The 24,962-nt window shown below is 31.2% G+C and overlaps 1 protein-coding gene and 1 long non-coding RNA gene across 9 annotated transcripts in view; one reads left to right on the top strand and one right to left on the bottom strand.

Annotated features, from left to right (window-relative positions):
* The window catches only part of LOC125674781 (uncharacterized), a 58,056-nt gene that overhangs the window by 23,473 nt on the left and 9,621 nt on the right, over positions 1-24,962 (top strand). For 2 of the 8 annotated variants that reach the window (XM_048912062.2, XM_056158714.1), the window contains exon 4: positions 24,783-24,871. In XM_048912062.2, the coding sequence (XP_048768019.2) occupies positions 24,783-24,871 (89 nt within the window). Of the gene's footprint in view, positions 1-10,188; positions 13,118-13,303; positions 15,545-16,112; positions 16,305-20,636; positions 24,872-24,962 lie in introns of those variants that run through there. The other 6 variants (XM_056158710.1, XM_056158709.1, XM_056158711.1 and 3 more) reach the window with 6 other exon arrangements.
* On the bottom strand, positions 15,434-23,233 carry LOC130052788 (uncharacterized). Its single transcript, XR_008801180.1, has 2 exons — positions 19,253-23,233; positions 15,434-16,804 (listed from the first exon to the last, which is right to left on the bottom strand). It is a non-coding gene; the product is annotated as an uncharacterized LOC130052788 (long non-coding RNA).

Genomic DNA, 24,962 nt, shown 5'->3' with positions numbered 1-24,962 from the left:
TAGCTAGATCCAGCTTATAGCACGACATGGCTCCATAATTCTTATTCGATAGTATGTATTATGTGTATAAAACTGAAGATGCATAATGTAATAATTGGTGAGTTAGTAATGTTAAAATTGTATGACAGATAAAATATTAACCATAAGAAGTGGTATACTTAATTACAAAACATATAGATTTAATTAATTAATGAAAATACAGAGTAGATGCAAAATCACAAATCGCATACATCCAACAAGCTTACATATATTAAATATAATAGTATGTAGCAGGCCTGCATACATACAAACTGCGACATTGCATCTAAATGTTTGTCATAAAAAGAGAAGTTTACAAAATACATACGTATAATAACATACCTGAATTTTATGTATATTTGCATATACATGTACTTATAATATACCTGGATTTGATGTATAGCTGCATTTATACTTTAACATACATGTTTATATAAACTAAAACGATAAAAACGCAAAGTTTATATTCCTAATATTAATATGCTACGATATTTATATATGTAATTGTTTACATACTGATAAACATATAGATATACACGATAGAAAGCCCGAATTATATGCTTAGTTGTTTATATAAGTATAACACATGTAGTTGTTTATATATTAGTAAGCATATAAAAATTCAACAGTAGAATAATGATGCTTAGTGATTTCCATACTTATAAACATGCGAAATTGTTTACATATTTGTAAACATGCATATAAACATACGAAATTGTTTACATATTTGTAAACATGCATGATAAAACCTTAGTTATACATATAAGTAAAACTTTTTACTCACCAACCGGAAGGAAACTTACGAATGATATTGGAAGCTATAAATCATGCAAATTGAAGATGGCGAATGAATAGATTAGTTACGTGGCAGCCGCTGTGAAGACGCTCATACAACGTAATTAGTGACGTAATTTGTGACATTGTGACGTTTCATCCACTGAAACCGCTCATACAACGTAATTTGTGTTATTGTGACGTTTCACCCGCTGAAACCACGGTACGATGGCCTATTATATCAATAATAAGCAAAACAGAAGGTTAAGTTAATGAATGCATTGAATATTGAATAAGCATAAATTATCAATGGAATTAAAAGGACATGTAAATAATTAAGATTTTAATAGTAAAGTAATTTAACATAATGATATTTAGATTGGAAAAAAAATATTTATATTTAATTTAATAATAATTTTAAGATGTAAATAATATGTATAAATAACAGTAACTCAACTCGTTCAAAAGTACTGTCAAGAGTGTAGAGTAACTGTCGCTATTCGATGGACCACCTTGGAAGTAATGCTTTGTTTGTTTGATATTCGTAGGATTGGTTAACTATATATCGTTAACCGATTGGTGACTGTATTATCTGCCATAATACTATCCATCTCATTGCGATCCAGCCTCACCCTCCAACACCTCCCAAATGCACCAACATAGTGAAGTTGAAGTGTGTTGTAGTAACATACATATGCTCCGTATGGGACGTATGGGTTGTCCCATGGTTTTAAAAATAAATAAATATAAATAAATAAGGACCATCGTGTACCAACACGTCTGATGACTGCGGTACTGTCTTTTGATGGCCGGACACATACATGTGGTCGTATGTCATAAATCATAATGAAATAAAGAAGTAACTTATATTTTACAAAACTAAATAAAAAGTAAGAAATTAATTATATTTTTTATTTATATAATAAATTTAATAATAACTTTTATTTAATTTATTCAATAAATTAGAATTTAAAAAAAAAAAAATTTAAGTAAATTAAAATTAAATAATTAAAATATTTTTTATTTATAATAAATTATATTTTTTATTTATATATTTAATTTATTCAATAAGTAAATTAAAATTTAAAATTTTTGTATAAGTAAATATAAAATTAAATATTGAAAATATATTTTTTTAATTTATTTGGATTCTAATAGAAGGTAATAATTAGTAATCGCACGAGTCTCCGTCCTTCGCCCAAATAAATCAAGATACACCGAAATAAATATACCAGAATTATTACATAATTAGTAATATTAGTAACAGGTAATAGTAATAGGGATGTAGGTATGTATATACATGTGAAATAACTAAAATATATACAGAAAAGAATTAGGGTAGGGTCGCCAAAGAAAATTTTGATAATAGAGTGCTACTAGTTATTAGTTATTAATTATAAATTTTGCCATACAACAATTTTGAGATCGTCATTAGGCAAGAATTTTGAGGTCGTCATCAGGTGCTACACCTCATACCCTGTACCATGTTTCTGTAGCTAGATCCAGCTTATAGCACGACATGGCTCCATAATTCTTATTCGATAGTATGTATTATGTGTATAAAACTGAAGATGCATAATGTAATAATTGGTGAGTTAGTAATGTTAAAATTGTATGACAGATAAAATATTAACCATAAGAAGTGGTATACTTAATTACAAAACATATAGATTTAATTAATTAATGAAAATACAGAGTAGATGCAAAATCACAAATCGCATACATCCAACAAGCTTACATATATTAAATATAATAGTATGTAGCAGGCCTGCATACATACAAACTGCGACATTGCATCTAAATGTTTGTCATAAAAAGAGAAGTTTACAAAATACATACGTATAATAACATACCTGAATTTTATGTATATTTGCATATACATGTACTTATAATATACCTGGATTTGATGTATAGCTGCATTTATACTTTAACATACATGTTTATATAAACTAAAACGATAAAAACGCAAAGTTTATATTCCTAATATTAATATGCTACGATATTTATATATGTAATTGTTTACATACTGATAAACATATAGATATACACGATAGAAAGCCCGAATTATATGCTTAGTTGTTTATATAAGTATAACACATGTAGTTGTTTATATATTAGTAAGCATATAAAAATTCAACAGTAGAATAATGATGCTTAGTGATTTCCATACTTATAAACATGCGAAATTGTTTACATATTTGTAAACATGCATATAAACATACGAAATTGTTTACATATTTGTAAACATGCATGATAAAACCTTAGTTATACATATAAGTAAAACTTTTTACTCACCAACCGGAAGGAAACTTACGAATGATATTGGAAGCTATAAATCATGCAAATTGAAGATGGCGAATGAATAGATTAGTTACGTGGCAGCCGCTGTGAAGACGCTCATACAACGTAATTAGTGACGTAATTTGTGACATTGTGACGTTTCATCCACTGAAACCGCTCATACAACGTAATTTGTGTTATTGTGACGTTTCACCCGCTGAAACCACGGTACGATGGCCTATTATATCAATAATAAGCAAAACAGAAGGTTAAGTTAATGAATGCATTGAATATTGAATAAGCATAAATTATCAATGGAATTATAAGGACATGTAAATAATTAAGATTTTAATAGTAAAGTAATTTAACATAATGATATTTAGATTGGAAAAAAAATATTTATATTTAATTTAATAATAATTTTAAGATGTAAATAATATGTATAAATAACAGTAACTCAACTCGTTCAAAAGTACTGTCAAGAGTGTAGAGTAACTGTCGCTATTCGATGGACCACCTTGGAAGTAATGCTTTGTTTGTTTGATATTCGTAGGATTGGTTAACTATATATCGTTAACCGATTGGTGACTGTATTATCTGCCATAATACTATCCATCTCATTGCGATCCAGCCTCACCCTCCAACACCTCCCAAATGCACCAACATAGTGAAGTTGAAGTGTGTTGTAGTAACATACATATGCTCCGTATGGGACGTATGGGTTGTCCCATGGTTTTAAAAATAAATAAATATAAATAAATAAGGACCATCGTGTACCAACACGTCTGATGACTGCGGTACTGTCTTTTGATGGCCGGACACATACATGTGGTCGTATGTCATAAATCATAATGAAATAAAGAAGTAACTTATATTTTACAAAACTAAATAAAAAGTAAGAAATTAATTATATTTTTTATTTATATAATAAATTTAATAATAACTTTTATTTAATTTATTCAATAAATTAGAATTTAAAAAAAAAAAATTTAAGTAAATTAAAATTAAATAATTAAAATATTTTTTATTTATAATAAATTATATTTTTTATTTATATATTTAATTTATTCAATAAGTAAATTAAAATTTAAAATTTTTGTATAAGTAAATATAAAATTAAATATTGAAAATATATTTTTTTAATTTATTTGGATTCTAATAGAAGGTAATAATTAGTAATCGCACGAGTCTCCGTCCTTCGCCCAAATAAATCAAGATACACCGAAATAAATATACCAGAATTATTACATAATTAGTAATATTAGTAACAGGTAATAGTAATAGGGATGTAGGTATGTATATACATGTGAAATAACTAAAATATATACAGAAAAGAATTAGGGTAGGGTCGCCAAAGAAAATTTTGATAATAGAGTGCTACTAGTTATTAGTTATTAATTATAAATTTTGCCATACAACAATTTTGAGATCGTCATTAGGCAAGAATTTTGAGGTCGTCATCAGGTGCTACACCTCATACCCTGTACCATGTTTCTGTAGCTAGATCCAGCTTATAGCACGACATGGCTCCATAATTCTTATTCGATAGTATGTATTATGTGTATAAAACTGAAGATGCATAATGTAATAATTGGTGAGTTAGTAATGTTAAAATTGTATGACAGATAAAATATTAACCATAAGAAGTGGTATACTTAATTACAAAACATATAGATTTAATTAATTAATGAAAATACAGAGTAGATGCAAAATCACAAATCGCATACATCCAACAAGCTTACATATATTAAATATAATAGTATGTAGCAGGCCTGCATACATACAAACTGCGACATTGCATCTAAATGTTTGTCATAAAAAGAGAAGTTTACAAAATACATACGTATAATAACATACCTGAATTTTATGTATATTTGCATATACATGTACTTATAATATACCTGGATTTGATGTATAGCTGCATTTATACTTTAACATACATGTTTATATAAACTAAAACGATAAAAATGCAAAGTTTATATTCGTAATATTAATATGCTACGATATTTATATATGTAATTGTTTACATACTGATAAACATATAGATATACACGATAGAAAGCCCGAATTATATGCTTAGTTGTTTATATAAGTATAACACATGTAGTTGTTTATATATTAGTAAGCATATAAAAATTCAACAGTAGAATAATGATGCTTAGTGATTTCCATACTTATAAACATGCGAAATTGTTTACATATTTGTAAACATGCATATAAACATACGAAATTGTTTACATATTTGTAAACATGCATGATAAAACCTTAGTTATACATATAAGTAAAACTTTTTACTCACCAACCGGAAGGAAACTTACGAATGATATTGGAAGCTATAAATCATGCAAATTGAAGATGGCGAATGAATAGATTAGTTACGTGGCAGCCGCTGTGAAGACGCTCATACAACGTAATTAGTGACGTAATTTGTGACATTGTGACGTTTCATCCACTGAAACCGCTCATACAACGTAATTTGTGTTATTGTGACGTTTCACCCGCTGAAACCACGGTACGATGGCCTATTATATCAATAATAAGCAAAACAGAAGGTTAAGTTAATGAATGCATTGAATATTGAATAAGCATAAATTATCAATGGAATTATAAGGACATGTAAATAATTAAGATTTTAATAGTAAAGTAATTTAACATAATGATATTTAGATTGGAAAAAAAATATTTATATTTAATTTAATAATAATTTTAAGATGTAAATAATATGTATAAATAACAGTAACTCAACTCGTTCAAAAGTACTGTCAAGAGTGTAGAGTAACTGTCGCTATTCGATGGACCACCTTGGAAGTAATGCTTTGTTTGTTTGATATTCGTAGGATTGGTTAACTATATATCGTTAACCGATTGGTGACTGTATTATCTGCCATAATACTATCCATCTCATTGCGATCCAGCCTCACCCTCCAACACCTCCCAAATGCACCAACATAGTGAAGTTGAAGTGTGTTGTAGTAACATACATATGCTCCGTATGGGACGTATGGGTTGTCCCATGGTTTTAAAAATAAATAAATATAAATAAATAAGGACCATCGTGTACCAACACGTCTGATGACTGCGGTACTGTCTTTTGATGGCCGGACACATACATGTGGTCGTATGTCATAAATCATAATGAAATAAAGAAGTAACTTATATTTTACAAAACTAAATAAAAAGTAAGAAATTAATTATATTTTTTATTTATATAATAAATTTAATAATAACTTTTATTTAATTTATTCAATAAATTAGAATTTAAAAAAAAAAAATTTAAGTAAATTAAAATTAAATAATTAAAATATTTTTTATTTATAATAAATTATATTTTTTATTTATATATTTAATTTATTCAATAAGTAAATTAAAATTTAAAATTTTTGTATAAGTAAATATAAAATTAAATATTGAAAATATATTTTTTTAATTTATTTGGATTCTAATAGAAGGTAATAATTAGTAATCGCACGAGTCTCCGTCCTTCGCCCAAATAAATCAAGATACACCGAAATAAATATACCAGAATTATTACATAATTAGTAATATTAGTAACAGGTAATAGTAATAGGGATGTAGGTATGTATATACATGTGAAATAACTAAAATATATACAGAAAAGAATTAGGGTAGGGTCGCCAAAGAAAATTTTGATAATAGAGTGCTACTAGTTATTAGTTATTAATTATAAATTTTGCCATACAACAATTTTGAGATCGTCATTAGGCAAGAATTTTGAGGTCGTCATCAGGTGCTACACCTCATACCCTGTACCATGTTTCTGTAGCTAGATCCAGCTTATAGCACGACATGGCTCCATAATTCTTATTCGATAGTATGTATTATGTGTATAAAACTGAAGATGCATAATGTAATAATTGGTGAGTTAGTAATGTTAAAATTGTATGACAGATAAAATATTAACCATAAGAAGTGGTATACTTAATTACAAAACATATAGATTTAATTAATTAATGAAAATACAGAGTAGATGCAAAATCACAAATCGCATACATCCAACAAGCTTACATATATTAAATATAATAGTATGTAGCAGGCCTGCATACATACAAACTGCGACATTGCATCTAAATGTTTGTCATAAAAAGAGAAGTTTACAAAATACATACGTATAATAACATACCTGAATTTTATGTATATTTGCATATACATGTACTTATAATATACCTGGATTTGATGTATAGCTGCATTTATACTTTAACATACATGTTTATATAAACTAAAACGATAAAAACGCAAAGTTTATATTCCTAATATTAATATGCTACGATATTTATATATGTAATTGTTTACATACTGATAAACATATAGATATACACGATAGAAAGCCCGAATTATATGCTTAGTTGTTTATATAAGTATAACACATGTAGTTGTTTATATATTAGTAAGCATATAAAAATTCAACAGTAGAATAATGATGCTTAGTGATTTCCATACTTATAAACATGCGAAATTGTTTACATATTTGTAAACATGCATATAAACATACGAAATTGTTTACATATTTGTAAACATGCATGATAAAACCTTAGTTATACATATAAGTAAAACTTTTTACTCACCAACCGGAAGGAAACTTACGAATGATATTGGAAGCTATAAATCATGCAAATTGAAGATGGCGAATGAATAGATTAGTTACGTGGCAGCCGCTGTGAAGACGCTCATACAACGTAATTAGTGACGTAATTTGTGACATTGTGACGTTTCATCCACTGAAACCGCTCATACAACGTAATTTGTGTTATTGTGACGTTTCACCCGCTGAAACCACGGTACGATGGCCTATTATATCAATAATAAGCAAAACAGAAGGTTAAGTTAATGAATGCATTGAATATTGAATAAGCATAAATTATCAATGGAATTAAAAGGACATGTAAATAATTAAGATTTTAATAGTAAAGTAATTTAACATAATGATATTTAGATTGGAAAAAAAATATTTATATTTAATTTAATAATAATTTTAAGATGTAAATAATATGTATAAATAACAGTAACTCAACTCGTTCAAAAGTACTGTCAAGAGTGTAGAGTAACTGTCGCTATTCGATGGACCACCTTGGAAGTAATGCTTTGTTTGTTTGATATTCGTAGGATTGGTTAACTATATATCGTTAACCGATTGGTGACTGTATTATCTGCCATAATACTATCCATCTCATTGCGATCCAGCCTCACCCTCCAACACCTCCCAAATGCACCAACATAGTGAAGTTGAAGTGTGTTGTAGTAACATACATATGCTCCGTATGGGACGTATGGGTTGTCCCATGGTTTTAAAAATAAATAAATATAAATAAATAAGGACCATCGTGTACCAACACGTCTGATGACTGCGGTACTGTCTTTTGATGGCCGGACACATACATGTGGTCGTATGTCATAAATCATAATGAAATAAAGAAGTAACTTATATTTTACAAAACTAAATAAAAAGTAAGAAATTAATTATATTTTTTATTTATATAATAAATTTAATAATAACTTTTATTTAATTTATTCAATAAATTAGAATTTAAAAAAAAAAAAATTTAAGTAAATTAAAATTAAATAATTAAAATATTTTTTATTTATAATAAATTATATTTTTTATTTATATATTTAATTTATTCAATAAGTAAATTAAAATTTAAAATTTTTGTATAAGTAAATATAAAATTAAATATTGAAAATATATTTTTTTAATTTATTTGGATTCTAATAGAAGGTAATAATTAGTAATCGCACGAGTCTCCGTCCTTCGCCCAAATAAATCAAGATACACCGAAATAAATATACCAGAATTATTACATAATTAGTAATATTAGTAACAGGTAATAGTAATAGGGATGTAGGTATGTATATACATGTGAAATAACTAAAATATATACAGAAAAGAATTAGGGTAGGGTCGCCAAAGAAAATTTTGATAATAGAGTGCTACTAGTTATTAGTTATTAATTATAAATTTTGCCATACAACAATTTTGAGATCGTCATTAGGCAAGAATTTTGAGGTCGTCATCAGGTGCTACACCTCATACCCTGTACCATGTTTCTGTAGCTAGATCCAGCTTATAGCACGACATGGCTCCATAATTCTTATTCGATAGTATGTATTATGTGTATAAAACTGAAGATGCATAATGTAATAATTGGTGAGTTAGTAATGTTAAAATTGTATGACAGATAAAATATTAACCATAAGAAGTGGTATACTTAATTACAAAACATATAGATTTAATTAATTAATGAAAATACAGAGTAGATGCAAAATCACAAATCGCATACATCCAACAAGCTTACATATATTAAATATAATAGTATGTAGCAGGCCTGCATACATACAAACTGCGACATTGCATCTAAATGTTTGTCATAAAAAGAGAAGTTTACAAAATACATACGTATAATAACATACCTGAATTTTATGTATATTTGCATATACATGTACTTATAATATACCTGGATTTGATGTATAGCTGCATTTATACTTTAACATACATGTTTATATAAACTAAAACGATAAAAACGCAAAGTTTATATTCCTAATATTAATATGCTACGATATTTATATATGTAATTGTTTACATACTGATAAACATATAGATATACACGATAGAAAGCCCGAATTATATGCTTACTCTGTCATCGTGCAACGTACCATTTGCTTAGTTTCGATGCAGTTCAAAAAACATCAAATCTGGAACACCCAGTCACCGTCTTTGCAACAAATACGTAAGGGAAATAATCGTGCAAATGGAACACAAAATAACACAACGATATAACATTCATATCTGCATTTTAATTACTTATAAAGGACTTCTGAACCCTGTCGGTATTATTACTTACTATCAACTCTTCGAAGGCAGATTTCGAATACCGGTGATTTCAGTCAGATTGCAGGAGTGCGGTAAATTGAGTACTGCCGACTGATCCATTAACTCCATTAGCCGAATACAGAAGAAATACTCACGTGATCAATATGTTCCTCTTGCGATTAATGAGCTTGAAATGTTAAATTAATGAAGTGATTATTTAAACAATTAGGTACTGATTTCGTCTATTGAGAAGTCCTACTTCTACAGCCTTTCCATCGGAACACGATCCCGATCCCGATGAATATAAAATTGTAACAATATGAAAATTGATTTCTTTCACATCTGTCCATCAAACAATACGAAATTCGAACTTGATATGTAGTTTGCTACTCTGAAAGTACACTGAAACTTTCAAATGAATTCTCGCAAACATGAGAGAAAAAATCTGGAAAACCAATGGGACAGACTGACTAAAAGACAGAGGGATGGACCGACAGAGAAGATACCTATAGTCCTCCTCGGTTTTACAAACTGTTAGGGGACTAATGATGACATTTGACTTCAAAGCAGAATTGTCCAGTGAATATATACTAAGGAAGTCTTCACGTCGATACTTTCCTAGAGGATCATATTCACCAAGATGGCAGCCACTCGACGTGGTTGCCATCCTGAATTTAGTGTTCTAATCACAAGATTTTCAAAACTTCAAGCAGAGACAGAATAAAAATTATAACATATACACACGAGAACCGTCTATGATTAACAGAGGGCATTAGTACATAACTTACAGACTCCACAAAAGGTATAATCCACCATATCAGAAAAACCTCGTGTTCACCCTTTCAGTCAACCATGCGAGAATTGACCAGTGTTTAGTTTACTGTGCAGCTTACTGTGCTATACTAACTTCAAGAACTGAGGGTGTAGATATGAATCTGGTTGTAAAGAAATGAATTTTCGAATTTTTTGTAGATCGTGAATTTGTACACAAGGCAGTGATGTTCCAAAAAGTCCTCTTGCAAATTGTTGTTAAGATTGCTAGCTCTCAAAATACAATGATTTCATTTCGGGACAGACCCATCCTGAAAGATTTTAAGGACAAAGGCTTTACCAAGAGCGGTGTTATTTTGGAAAACCACTGCTTAGATCAACTTCGAAGGTCAACTCAGCAAAGTAAATGATAAAATTTAGGTTCAAATCGTAAATTTGAAAATTTCAAAATACATACAACAAACACAAAACAAAATAAAAGAACAAAACAAATGCTAGTTTATATAACAATATCAGTTTTCCGGGAAATGGTTTTCCCCTTTAGGTCGTTTCTCTTTTTTACCCTAAATTGATGCTTATTGTCTCGGTGGTACCCCGAAATTGTTGAGGAATTTCCATACAGATAATTTGATTTTTGAAAAACTAATCGTGCATTTTCGATGAATACTTGGATGTCACTGATAAAGTTATCAGTGTCCTGCCTACATATGTAAATACATATATTTACATGTTGTTATAACGATGTGACTTTTTCCGGAAAATAGTTCTCCCCTATAGATCTTTTCTCTTTTATTACCCTGAATTGATCGTTATGTCACAGAAAGATAATTCGTACCCTCAAGTAAAACCCAAGGTCACCCCCATTTCAGTATGACCTCGGATCACCCTATTTACTACGCTATAAAAATACTCCAACAAAAAAGTGAAAGTACAATGCAGGCAATGTGTATTCCACACTACCAAAGGAAAATGAATATTGAGCAAATAATTATTGATCATTTACATGTCATCATTTCTAAGCAACAATAGCATAATTTTAAAAATTATGATTCACTGTTATCTGCATCCCCCAGATTTTCCCAAATACGAGAATGTTATATTAACCTAGATTATGATAAATACAATGCAGTGAAAGAGAAATTGAACTTGGAATGGCATCCTTTTATTTATCTATTTCTTTGCAATTTACTTACAGATAATTATAAGATAATGTTGCACCTCGAAAGGGAGGGGGCTGGAAGGAGGATGACCTCTGGTCTCCTTCTGATTTCAGACATGAAAATTAAATTATGTTACTATGAATTATATCTTATGATGCTACAACAGAGTCAAGGTGAAATGTTTAGATCACCTGAGCCAAAGAGTAAAATGAGCTTTTTATGTGTATGTTTTTGTATTTTTTTTATTTGTAATATTTATTCAACTATCACATTTTATATCAAATTAATATATCATATATTCATTTTTCTTTATCTACCGGGTATATTTTCACCAAACCTTAAGTAAGGGTTGTCCAAATTTATGTCCAGATGGTCAAGGGAAATCTTGTCTAATTCATGTTATGGTTTGACTTTGTAATTGTTCATTAGAATTGTTGTAAATAGAAATTATAACATATATAAGGCGTGTCTGTAAGATGTGTATAAGAGATAACGGGAAGTATGAATTTCGGACATAGAAGGAGATTGGTCATGTGGTCACTCTACCTGTTACTTGGTTATGTATTTGAGATAGAAGTCGAAATTTTTAAAAAGTGACCTAAGGTCATCCATACACTGAAATGCCTGTTACCTCAGGACACCTTTCTATGATGTGAAATTATACAAAATATACTATAAGGTATACCAAAGGTAACCGTTGTAAAACTAGTGCATCTCTGGGTGACCAAATGTTTCCTTTAAATGTGTATTACATTGATGTGTGACATTGATGTAAATATTATTTAAGGTTACTTTTGGTCATACATTGATGTAATGGTCATTTAAGGGTTACCTCTGGTCACCCATTGAGGTAATGACCATACAAGGGTTTCCTCTGGTTACCCTTTATGTAAATATCACAAAAGGGTTACCTCTGGTCACCCAATGATGTAATGGTCATGTAAGTAGTGTTAAATCTAAAGCAAACTAGAACGGCGCGGCGCCATGTCCTTTTTGACTGGAGCCATGTCCTTTTTAACTGCGCCATGCCCTTTTTTCTCGTTTTTTTTCTTCTTCAAAATGTCCGCCCTTTTCTCGGTATACGGGCACTTGTTGACTGACATACGGGCACTTCTCACCTACATACGGGCACTTTTTACAAGCATCAACAGAGACGCCATATTGTATCTCGGAACTTACGTATATTAATAGACGAAAATACCGACATCAGAGAGATCCAAACGAAAGCGTATAAAGCAGAACGAAAACAGGCAAAGAAATGCAGACGGCTGTTCCAATTTTTTAGCAGGTATGTTCTTACGATTTGTAAATCAGTTTTATGTCTTGTAACATTATACAATAACCGATCAGCTGATCGAGGTGACTCGGGTCGTATAAAAAAATACTTGGTTATTAAGTGATATTGTTTTAGAAGGAATTAGAAAATGAAAATTATTTGAAATTATTTCTGATTAACAATCTGATTGTATTTCAGTTACTATCTTTGTTCAGAACAACATCACAGTGAAGAGAGCAGTGCACACAAGATGGCTGAGTCATGATGCTGCTGTTCAGACTGTAAGGAAGCTGTATTTGCCTATAATAACAGATCTCGAAAATGCAGTTTCATCTGGACATGACAAGGTGATCAAGGAAAGTCAAGGAATCCCAGCGAGCAGCCTCCTTAAGATGTTGAAGTAAATATGAGAAGCTGTACTTCACCCATCTTCTCTATGATATATGCATTGCCTTGGCTTCTCCTACCAGGACCTTTGACCTATCCACCATAGAACCAAGAGTGACACAAACACTATCTACCCTTAGGAAGATGAAAGAGAGAGACCCTCCATTCACAAGCTGAGTATCATCTGTGGCACAAGGATTAGGAATAATAGTGGAAGATGACATTCTCCAGACTATTAAAGCAGCCAAAAATGAATTCATTGACAATTTGAATCACAACATGGAGGACAGGATGGGGAATTCCACCTTGATTGACAGTCTTGCTGTTCTCAACCTAAGCACTGTGGATGAAAACAATTTTGTCTTCTATGGGGATGCAGCAATTTCCACCCTAGCAGTCCATTTCAACTTGGATGAGGATCTGACATTGCATGAATGGACTGATATGAAATAAGGCAATAGTAGCTATAAGTATGATGACAACGGTTCTGTCTTTCTTATTTAACTTGTCATGCACTTAATCATAATCTTATATATGTATTATGTTATATTATATTGCCTATGAATCATATTCTGGAAAATGTATCATGTTAAATCAACAGCAAAATATAAATGTAAAAAAGATATTTGTTGATATACACAGTTGTTCTTTATTTCACAAGGGTGTCTGAAAAGTTTAAAATCATGGCAGCAGGTATTAACTTTTAAAGAGGCTAAATGATTATTCTATTACTATCGTAGCATGATACAATGAAAGTGCCCCGAAATTGTCTTGCCACGACGAAAAGTGCCCTTTTGAGTATATGATGTGTGTGCCCTCTCTAGATCCTAGATTTAACACTATGTAAGGGCTACCTTTGGGGAGATCAGAGGTAATCCTTGTATGACCATTAGTACATCCATAGGTTACCAGAGGTAACCCTTTTATAACCTTTGCTTCTATGGGTGATAAACGGTTACCTTTATCTGATTGTTAAATATATGATGACCAGAAGTAAACCTTTTATGATCATTACATCAATGAGTGACCAGAGGTAATCCTTATATGACAATTACATCAACAGGTGACTAGAGGGAACCCTTATATGACTATTACGTCAAACGGTGACCAAAGATAACCCTTATATGATATTTCATCAATGGGTGACCAGAGATAATAACCCTTACATGATATTTCATCAATGGGTGCCCAGGGGTCACCCTTTTATGACCATTCCATCAATGGGTGCTTAGAGGTAACCCTTATATGGCCATTACATCAATGTGTGACCAGAAGTAACCCTTATATGATATTTGAATCAATGGGTGATCACAAGTAATCCTTATATGACCATTACATCAACGGGTGACCAGAGGAAACTCTTATATGACCATTAAATTAATGGGTGGTCAGCGGTAACCCTTATATAATCATTACATTATAACAGTGACCACGGGTAACTTTTGTAAATCCATTAATCAACAAGTTGGGAATAATTCCCCTATATGGATATGCTCCCATTAAAGCATATTTTTAGGTTCTATATAATTATAAAGTATATTCATCTATAAGCATTGAAACAAAAAACCACTCCTCAGAAAAAGAAATATAAAATGATAATAATGATAGTAATAAACATAAGAAAAACAAAGAAAAGTGGAAAGACCTAATAAAAGGATTCATAACAGATTGTAAATTGGTACATGTATGACAACGTCATCCACAAAGTAGGCACATTTACTCTTTTCTACCAGATGAGTTTCACTTGTATATATTATTACGCGCATTTACTTCGAGATATAAAAACTACTTTCCGCTGATTCCGGGTTCTACTTGAGGGTACGAATTATCCTTCTGCCATTAGTTCTCGATGTGACTCAGAATGTGGAATTTCCGCACAGATCACTTGATTTTTTGAAAACTAAAATGTACTTTCTATTTGATTACTCGGAATTCCCTGTCAATCAACATCCAATATTGTAAGTAGCTCGCAGTAACAAGTGAACACATCAGAAAGAAGGTAAAACAATCCTGGTCTAATATATGGAGTATTCAGCGTAAGACTATATATAGGTAGGTAAAGATTTATCTTTAACTTTCAAAAGAGATTATTACATACTAAAATCCATAGAATATATCATATTAGCGCGTTTAGCATATGATATTCTATTTATCCTATATCAATTTAATTTAAAAATATATAAATGTTGTTAGGCGAAAGCCTCGGCTTTTATATTTCAAAACAGCATTTCTCGACATCGGAGATTATTTTGCAACGTACACGAAAACGCGATCTTTATTTCTTTAACATTGGTCCGTTGTACATTAGAAAAAAATTGCTATTAATTCTCTGACTACGCTTATTACAGTAGTAATCGGTCATGACCTGGTTTTAATTTTGCTTACGTCATATTACACACTGCAAAATTAACTGGACTGTAAACGTAGATAGGAATATGCTAATTGGCAATCAATTGATACAGAACAATATCAATGTACATGTACGTTAAATCTTTTAAAACTATGATTGATACGTTAAAAACAAAAAATTTCAAAAAATAAAAATACTGAATGCTAAAACATAATGTTGAAAGTCTTCTGACATATATATGGCAGACGTTTTGAATATTGACAATTATAGTATCTGTCCCAGAAAAACACCCCTACTAACGTGTTCGGAACCTATCCTTCATCGGTGTTAAATAGAGCATAAAATCAGGGAGTATCGAGTGAAACCTAATCTCGCTGCTCCTGAGACTTTAAGGCGAGCTGCCTGAAGCCCAACCAAATTTCTACCGGAAATGGATGTGCTTTGAGGAATTCCAGTGTTAGTGTAAGTATTAATTAGAAATTATGGTATAATGTGCTTTATTTCTTTTTGCAATATATGGATCTACGTTTCAATGCATTATTTTTTAACGATATCTGCTAATAAAGCTTAAATAAGAAATGATAAGAAAGAGTTATGGTCCTTTGATTTGGATGCGTGCCCAACTTTGAAAAAAACTCTGATTATCGTAAATAAACATATTTAGAGGCCATTTCTCCGTTTCAAAGTGTCATATCTAAATTTTAATGTTGCATAGTGATTGTTTTAAACTTATCAAACACTGAAATATTACATACAATTTACAATTTTTATGTAGAAAATACTGTAGTCAGTTTCCTGCTGTTTGAGGTATATTGGTATGGGTCAGAAGTAACCCTTAAAGCAGCAGAATTTGCAAACAATTAAAAAGATTTATTTACAATTAGTTATTGAAAGAAAATTGAAACAGTAGCAAAATATTAACTTACGATAGTTGAACAATAAATATTAAAATCCATGCCGAACTGAGTCTACACACACAAAATAGTTAATTCAAAAATCCCAATTCCCAATTATAATCCAAATGCCTATTAAAAGTGCTTGTCTACGAGTATCAAAAAATTCAGAGTGTATTTATAATAAGAATGAATTTTCTAGTACAATCTTGACAAACAATAATGCAAATATTACGTCATATTTCTACCAAAGAAGTAAACATGAGATCTAGAACCCTCTAGGTCGCAGGTGTCAATTGAGTGCGAGTAGTACACAACACCTCCCCTTCAAAAAGGTTTGAATGACAATGAAAACTTAAATTCTCTAATACACATATACAGATATACATCAATCAAAGCAACAACAAAATAACAAAACATACTTATGAAACACTTGATAAGGCATCTGTAATGATATTGCCTTTGATGTGTTTCAAACGAAAGACCAAGCTTCCACCAAAGGGGAGATAATTAAGAAAATACAAAATTAGGGTGGGGTCATTCAAAAATCCTTTTAAGAACCACTTGGCCAGAAAAGTTTATATGTATATGAATGCTTCCTGACATATAGTGTAGATTTAAATTTATTCAAATCATGGCCCCTTGAGGTAGGGTGAGGCCACAATAGGGGAACAAAGTTTTAAATGGAATATATAGAAAATCTTTAGAAAAATTACATCAGGGCCATGAATACTCATATTAATATGCAATCATACCCAAGTAGTGCAGTTTAAAGCAGATCAAAATCATGGCCCATGGGTGCAGGGTGGGACCACAAAAGGGGGTCAATTTTTTGAAAGGGAACATATATATGATAAAACTTTAATAATCATCTCAAGAACAATTGGCTATGATTATACTCATATTAATATGCAAGCATTCCCAAGTAGTGCTGATTCAAAATTGTTTACAGTGTGGTCCCCAGGGGTAGGGTGAGGCCGCTTTTGGGGATCAAAGTTTTACATGGGAATATATAGGAAAAATCTGCTCAATAACAAGGGGGCCATGAATACTCATATTAATATACAAGCATTCCCAGATAGTGTAGATTGAAATCACGAACATTGGGGTGGGGGGTATGATGAGACCACAACAGAGGATCAAAGTTTTAAACTTGGGAAGGTATACAGGAAAACATCTTTGAAAATATTTTCAAGAAGAGCAGGGCCATGATTAAGACATATATGAGATTGATCACTGTTCGTTATCTTCACCTTTCATCTAAAATATGTATGCAAGGATCTTCCAGTAGTGCAAATCCAAGGACCCAAGAGGTAGGGTGGGACCATGATAGGAGATTGAAGTTTGATATGGAAATATTCGAGAAATAAATGAACTTTTTTTCAAGATTAGAGGGACCACACTAAAGCACATCAAAATGCAATTGTTCCTCGTCTTTGTGGATTCAAGATTCAAGTGTTTATTATGCCCCATGACTAAAGGTTTGTTGTTTTTGCCCCGTCTGTCTGACACTTAAACCTTGCTTATAACTTTGGAATGGTGAGCGATTAAGAACTCTCATACACTCGTATCATATGTCTATTCCTTTTGACAAGATCTTTTTTACCTTGTGAATTTAATCAACATTTCCATGTAAGAGAACCTATATTAAGTGATAATTAATTGATAAATTTTCTTCTTTAAATCATTGATATATTATGGGATGAAACTACACTAGAGGGGACAGTAAATAATATTTGTATCTGTCATCCATTGCATAATTATAATTACACTTTGTGAAAATACATTTTGCCATGCTTCAATGGTTGTCAGTAACGTAGCAAAAAATTCGATTTCACAAGTTTCGAATTTTTAGGCAATTTTATATTTTGCAATTGGCCAGCGTCCATCGTCTTGCATCGTCTACAATTTATCATTTTTAACTTCTTGATAATTACCAATTTTTTTTAAAATATGGTATGAAACATCTCTGGCAAAAATTGATCAATTTTCAAAACTCTTCTCTACAACCGAACATCTGTAGAAAAACAAAATGCATTGTGATGTAGAGCAGGAAGGCCTCTACCAAAACTTGTAAATTTCATGATCCTCGTGGTGGAAGTCTTGACTCCTGGGGGTGGGGACAAAATTAGTTTAAAGTCTTTATGTGTAAAACATTTAAATAACCACCTTCTTTAGTGGTATTGATACTGAATTAAAACTAAATGGATTATTTACAAAGAGCAGGTAGTCCTTTAACGAAATTGTAAATTTCATTATTCCAGGTGTAAGGGTTTTGGTATTGTGTTAGGGTCAAAATGGTCAGTGATTATATGCATCAACAATAGAATATTTTTGACTTTATGATTACCATATATTCCATTCTTTTTTCAAATTTGATATGAAGCATCATTGGAGAACATGAGTTGTAAATTTCAGGATTCTTGCTCCCCTGGGGCTTTAGAGGCGGAGCTAAACCTCCCAGAAATTGACCAATTTCCGAACATCTTCTCTATAACCAAACATTTGTAAGAAAACCTAAATGCATATTAATGATGTAGAACAAGAAAGCCTCTTCCCAAATTGTAAAGAACTGCGAACGATAGTACTGTTTCGACGCCTACCTTCTGATCAATTTTTAAAAGTTATCATTTTTAAATGATTTTTATGTGAGTATAGATATGTTTATGAATTTTCATGAAAGTTGATTTCTTTGACAAAACAAAGAGAAATAACTCAAAAATTTGGGTTAAAATCGCGTATTTCCCTATAGGAATCAATGGAAAACGGAAAATATTTTTAAAACATCCCTTCCCCACCCGTTGAACACAAATTCTTTTACAGGTATCGTAAATTGTCATTTACCAAATTTATACCAAAACGTTTGTTGTTTCACGGGGGAACATACGTTTATAGACCAAAACACAGCGAACTTGTTCACACTATGATCAATTGCAATTGAGGATAAGTGTAAGAAACGAGGAGTAGCCATGGTTTACTCAATAATATAAAGTAATTTGACTAATTAAATGGTTATTTATTATTATCAATAAAAATTTCAAAATATGACGCTTTAAAACCTTATTTCAGAGAAAAGATTTTTCTACCACCTACTCAAAAGGAGTTGAATTTAAAAGCAATTAATTGACATTGATATTAAAGGTAATAATCAATTACTAATGGATTCTACTTTGCATTCAAAAATATGTCATTAGCAAAATTGCAAAGCTTTTTTAAAATATACGAGTTGAAAATGAAGGCTGGAATCCAGAGTTAGCGTGCGTAGTTTTTTCATGATCCCCGGGTTATTAAGAGACTAAGAGTTTGTGACCCTAGGGTGGGCCCAAACTTGGTATATATGGTGTATAAAAGTTGAAGATAACGAACAGTGATCAATCTCATAACTCCTATAAGCAATACAAAATAGAGAGTTGGGCAAACACAGACCCCTAGATATACCAGAGGTGGGATCAGGTGCCTAGGAGGAGTATGCATTCCCTTTTAAAGGACATACCATGTAAAACGTTAAGAATTTATTTTCTTTAATGCTATTGATATTAAATTGAATCTTAAAACACATATTTAGATGGAATAGGCAGTCATTTACCAAGATTGAATTTCATAATATCAGGGGTAGGGATTTTGGTTCCGGTGTGATTATTATCCTTATCATTTGAAAGACTTCTTTAAGTTTGCTGATACGGTATAAAAAGTCATTGCATGTTTAGGAAAAGCAGAAAAAGATGTACCAAAATTGTGAATTTCGCAAGGCTATGGTTTTGACTCTAGAACGGGTCCAAATTAGTCATGTTGTGTTAATGTTACATACATTAGATCATGTAAAGTCTTTCATCAGTATTTGTATTTTATACTGAAAAATAAAATTGAGATAGCTAATAATCATTATGATTTTTTTTTTCAGAGATTCACTTTGAGATTCCTAAATGAATTCATCAGTTTACATTAAGGATCTATCTTCAAATCCTGTAATATGGTGTCTGGGATACTCTATAGTGCATGTCACAGACTAAAGTTATAAATATAACTTCCAAGAATATTTAAGAACTCGTGTAATAAATTTTTAATGTATGTATGCATACATATACTAGAATTTAATTGACTTTTATAAAATTTCAGCATCTGATTATTTATATATAATCACAATTGAATAAATGTATTATTGCATAGAGGAAGGACTTTTCAAATGCGTGTTGGAATTGTTGAGCACATGAATTGGATGATCGATATCTTTCATTCAAAAGATTTTAAGAATAAATTTTGAATAATTGCATGTACATGTATTAGTTATGTTATATTCATTGCTACCATATACAGTAAATAAAACGCGATTATTAGGAAGTCATTTGAAGCTCCAAATCAAATGTTCCTTATGTAACATTAATGATCATGAATATTGTAATTTCTAATGTACATCATTATGTGGATTTTACCTTATACCTTAAAGGAGAAGGCTTATATATGCGTTGCCTGCTGTCTAATCCTTATTAGTTATACATAATGAAAGACTTCTAGGACATTGGAAAGTAATGTACAACCTAATTTCGATAAAATATTCTAACTTTAAAGTTATATGCCTCTAACTTCCCAGATCAGTCCCGGTCCATTCGATATCTGACATATTGGACAGTTTTCGACATATTACTTACTTTCAAGATCTGTATAATCAAAAACATGTTCTTGCAAAATAAAAACTTTTTTATGTTTATTCATGTGTTTGTACATATCGGTAACTGTTAATAAATTATTAGAAAAAGTCATAACAGTGACTTCTATAATCACGGAAAAAATTAAAAACATCAAAAATATTAGATGAATACTGTAATTAAAAATTTATCAATGTGTCAGATCTATGGAGCGCCAAATTAACATAAACTCAAAAAATTGAAGATATCTTCAATTATTTGAGGATATCATCAATTCAATTATTGTTCTCTTTAATTGAATTAATGCGTGCTTCAATTCAATTATTGCTCTCATCAATTGAATTAATGCGCGCATCAATTGAATTAATGAGAGCAATAAATGATTTAATGCGCGCATTAATTCAATTATTGCTCTCTTCAATTCAATTGATGAGAGCATCAATTGAATTAATGAGAGCAATAATAGATTTAATGTGCGCATTAATTCAATTATTGCTCTCTTTAATTCAATTGATGAGAGCATCAATTGAATTAATGAGAGCAATAATAGATTTGATGTGCGCATTAATTCAATTATTGCTCTCTTTAATTCAATTGATGATAGCATCAATTTCGTAGAAATATAGCTCGCAATAATTAATTTAGAGCTCGGTATAAATAATTTGATGATCTCTTTAATTCATATGAAGATATCTTTAATTATTTACAATGCTTTTGTATACGGAATTAATGCGTGCATGAATTCCTTTAAAGAGAGCAACAATTCAATTAAAGAGATCATTAATTCAATTGTGGATATGTTGAATTGAAGATATCTTTAATTATATAGGTGTTCTCTCTCTCTCTAAAAGAATTATTGCTCTCTTCAAATGAAATAAAGATTTCATTAATTCAATTGAAGAGAGCAATAATTGAATTAATGCGCGCATTAAATTATTTATTGCCCTCATCAAATTAATTATTGCGCGCATTAATTAATTATTGCTCTCATCAATTGATTTAATGCGCGCATTATATCAATTATTGCTCTCTTCAATTGAATTGTAGCGTGCATCAATTCAATTGTGATTTCATTAATTCATTTGAAGAGATCATTAATTCAATTCAAGCGCGTATCAATTCAGCTGAAGCAATTTTAAAATGCTATCACCAATTCAATTAATGCACGCAATAATTCAGAATTCAAGATATCAATAATTATTTGAAGAGATTTTTAATTAAATTGTTGCACGCATCAAATGAATTGATGATATCTTCAAATAATTGAAGATATCTTCAATTATTTGAGTTTATGTTAATTTGGCGCTCCATACGGATCGTTGGTTTTAGGGGTGTCCTTCATTGAATGAAATGTATGCGAGTAATATAATAAAACTTTGTTAAAGTGATAAACATGGGTCTAGTCAAAACTATCATAACTATCACGGGGTCTTACAACACGAAGAACACAGGTTTAATTAATTTTATTTTAATCCAGCATATATGATGACTCCAATTGTAAATATGACATGACCTAAAATGAAAATGAAACATTCACACATGCAATTTCTCTCACATACGATAATTTGAGCAATAAATTACTATAAAATTGATTAAAACGACTTAGATGAATTCAGTTCTTACCAGTTATATATCTTTATATCCCGTAAGGGAATATATCCGTATAGGGTATTTTGGTGTGAGATTCACCCTGACGTACTGGGTCAATCTTGTTAATCTCTAAATTAATCCGTGCTCATCCTTTTATACAAGCTCACACACATGCATACACTACTACCACTCCCTAAAAAACTGATTCTGCAACTCTAATAAAATACTCACTCACCCTACAAATACCTAACTCAGCAAAACACTTCAGAAAACAATCACGTGGCACCAGGTACACAAGAACACAATACGAATACGGTGACAATGCATGAATGAATTAGTACAAAACTTTCAGTGAACGTATGGAAAGATTATCTCTATTCGAGTGCTGATTTTCTCATTTTTTCTTTTACATACATGTTACCTTTAGAGCCCTGCTTCGCTCGGTATTAGTATCGTGTGAAGCTTGCGTCGCGATTCCGACAAGGAATACAAAATAAAGAGTTGGGCAAATAAGGACCCCCTGGACATACCAGAGGTGGGATCGATCAGGTGCCTAGGAGGAGTAAGCATCCCCCTGTCGACCGGTCACACCTTATATAAGATAACCTTGTTACTTATATGCGACAATGTTGATTTATATTCGATAATCTTGCTATCTATATGTGAAAACAGTGGTTTAAATTTGATAATCTTGTTATTCATATCCGAAAAATTTTATATTCAATAAATCTGGATAATTATTGATAATCCTGTAATTAATAGACGAAAATTGTCATCTACTCTCGATAAACACCGGATATATCAAGATGTTTGTATACACATCAAGATTTGCAGAATATTGCAACGTTATGAACGCCTTAAGTTTTTCCTATATAAAGCTAGTACAATTTAGAACCAACATTTTATCTGTTAAACCAACTCTCACACTCGTGGTCTATGGACCGGTCTTTACGAACTGTGTACCTGTTGATAGTGTAGCGGTCAGATGGGTGGCCAAATAGCTTAGTAGCTAGATCACCTGGCTGAAAATTCAGGGGGCCCGGGTTCAAGAAGGTATGCCCCGTTATATTTTTTCGCTTTACAATTGGTGCCGTAGACCAGCCCCTGGAATTGACAGGTGAAAATGCATGCCAGGGGATTAAGATCCTGGGTTGATGTATTTAGGGTGTGAATACATTTAAGGAATGTGGCGGTCAGACGGCTTCGATCACCGATGATCAGATAGCTCAGTTGGTAGATTAGCTGACGAGAGATTCAGAGGGTCCAGGTTCGAATCACGGTCTGGTCCGTTGCATTTTCTCCCTTCTGGTTGCCTTTGTCTACCCGATGTCTATTGGTCATGCAAGTCACATGCTTCTCAGCTTGTTGCTTTCGTTAGGTAATGGCAAGGTTTACTGATTTCACAGATGATGAAATGCAAAATTTATTAGAGGAAAAAGAGAGTAGAAAAACGAAAATGTAATTTCGTGATTAGAATATTATGTTTTCGTTAAACTAGTGGATACGATGAAAAATGTACGCAATCACATTGTTCTGTTTTAAAACGTTCAGTCCAAAAACCATGCACACCTAGCGAAAACAACCTTGAAAATTAAGGTGTATAAAAAAGCAGGTTATGACTTGGTTCGAGGACAACAGTTGTTTTGTTTGACCCTCGAACTGGTCCGTTCTTGTATCAAACAAAACAGCTGTTGTCCTCGGACCACTTCAGTAACTATAGTATTCCACATCTTTCGAATATATACTATACCTGAGTTCTTTTGATAACTAATATAGTCCTTGATTTGGTTTCATCCTGATGTTACTAACTGCAGGTTTTAAAAGATTTGAGGATGGACATAGATCCATGGGAAACACCATCAAGCTGTCTGCCATGTTTGCAAACTACTGATCAGACCAAAAGGTTTTGACAACCAAATTATTTGTTCAGATTCAAATATATTTCATATTTCTCAATGTAATATTTTTTTATTCACTAATAAGAATCAATTTCA

Source organism: Ostrea edulis, chromosome 3 (genome assembly GCF_947568905.1).
Source record: "Ostrea edulis chromosome 3, xbOstEdul1.1, whole genome shotgun sequence".
Classification (NCBI taxonomy): Eukaryota; Metazoa; Mollusca; class Bivalvia; order Ostreida; family Ostreidae; genus Ostrea; species Ostrea edulis.
The sequence above is the reverse complement of the archived record's forward strand: the minus strand, read 5'-3'. Positions and strand labels throughout refer to the sequence as shown.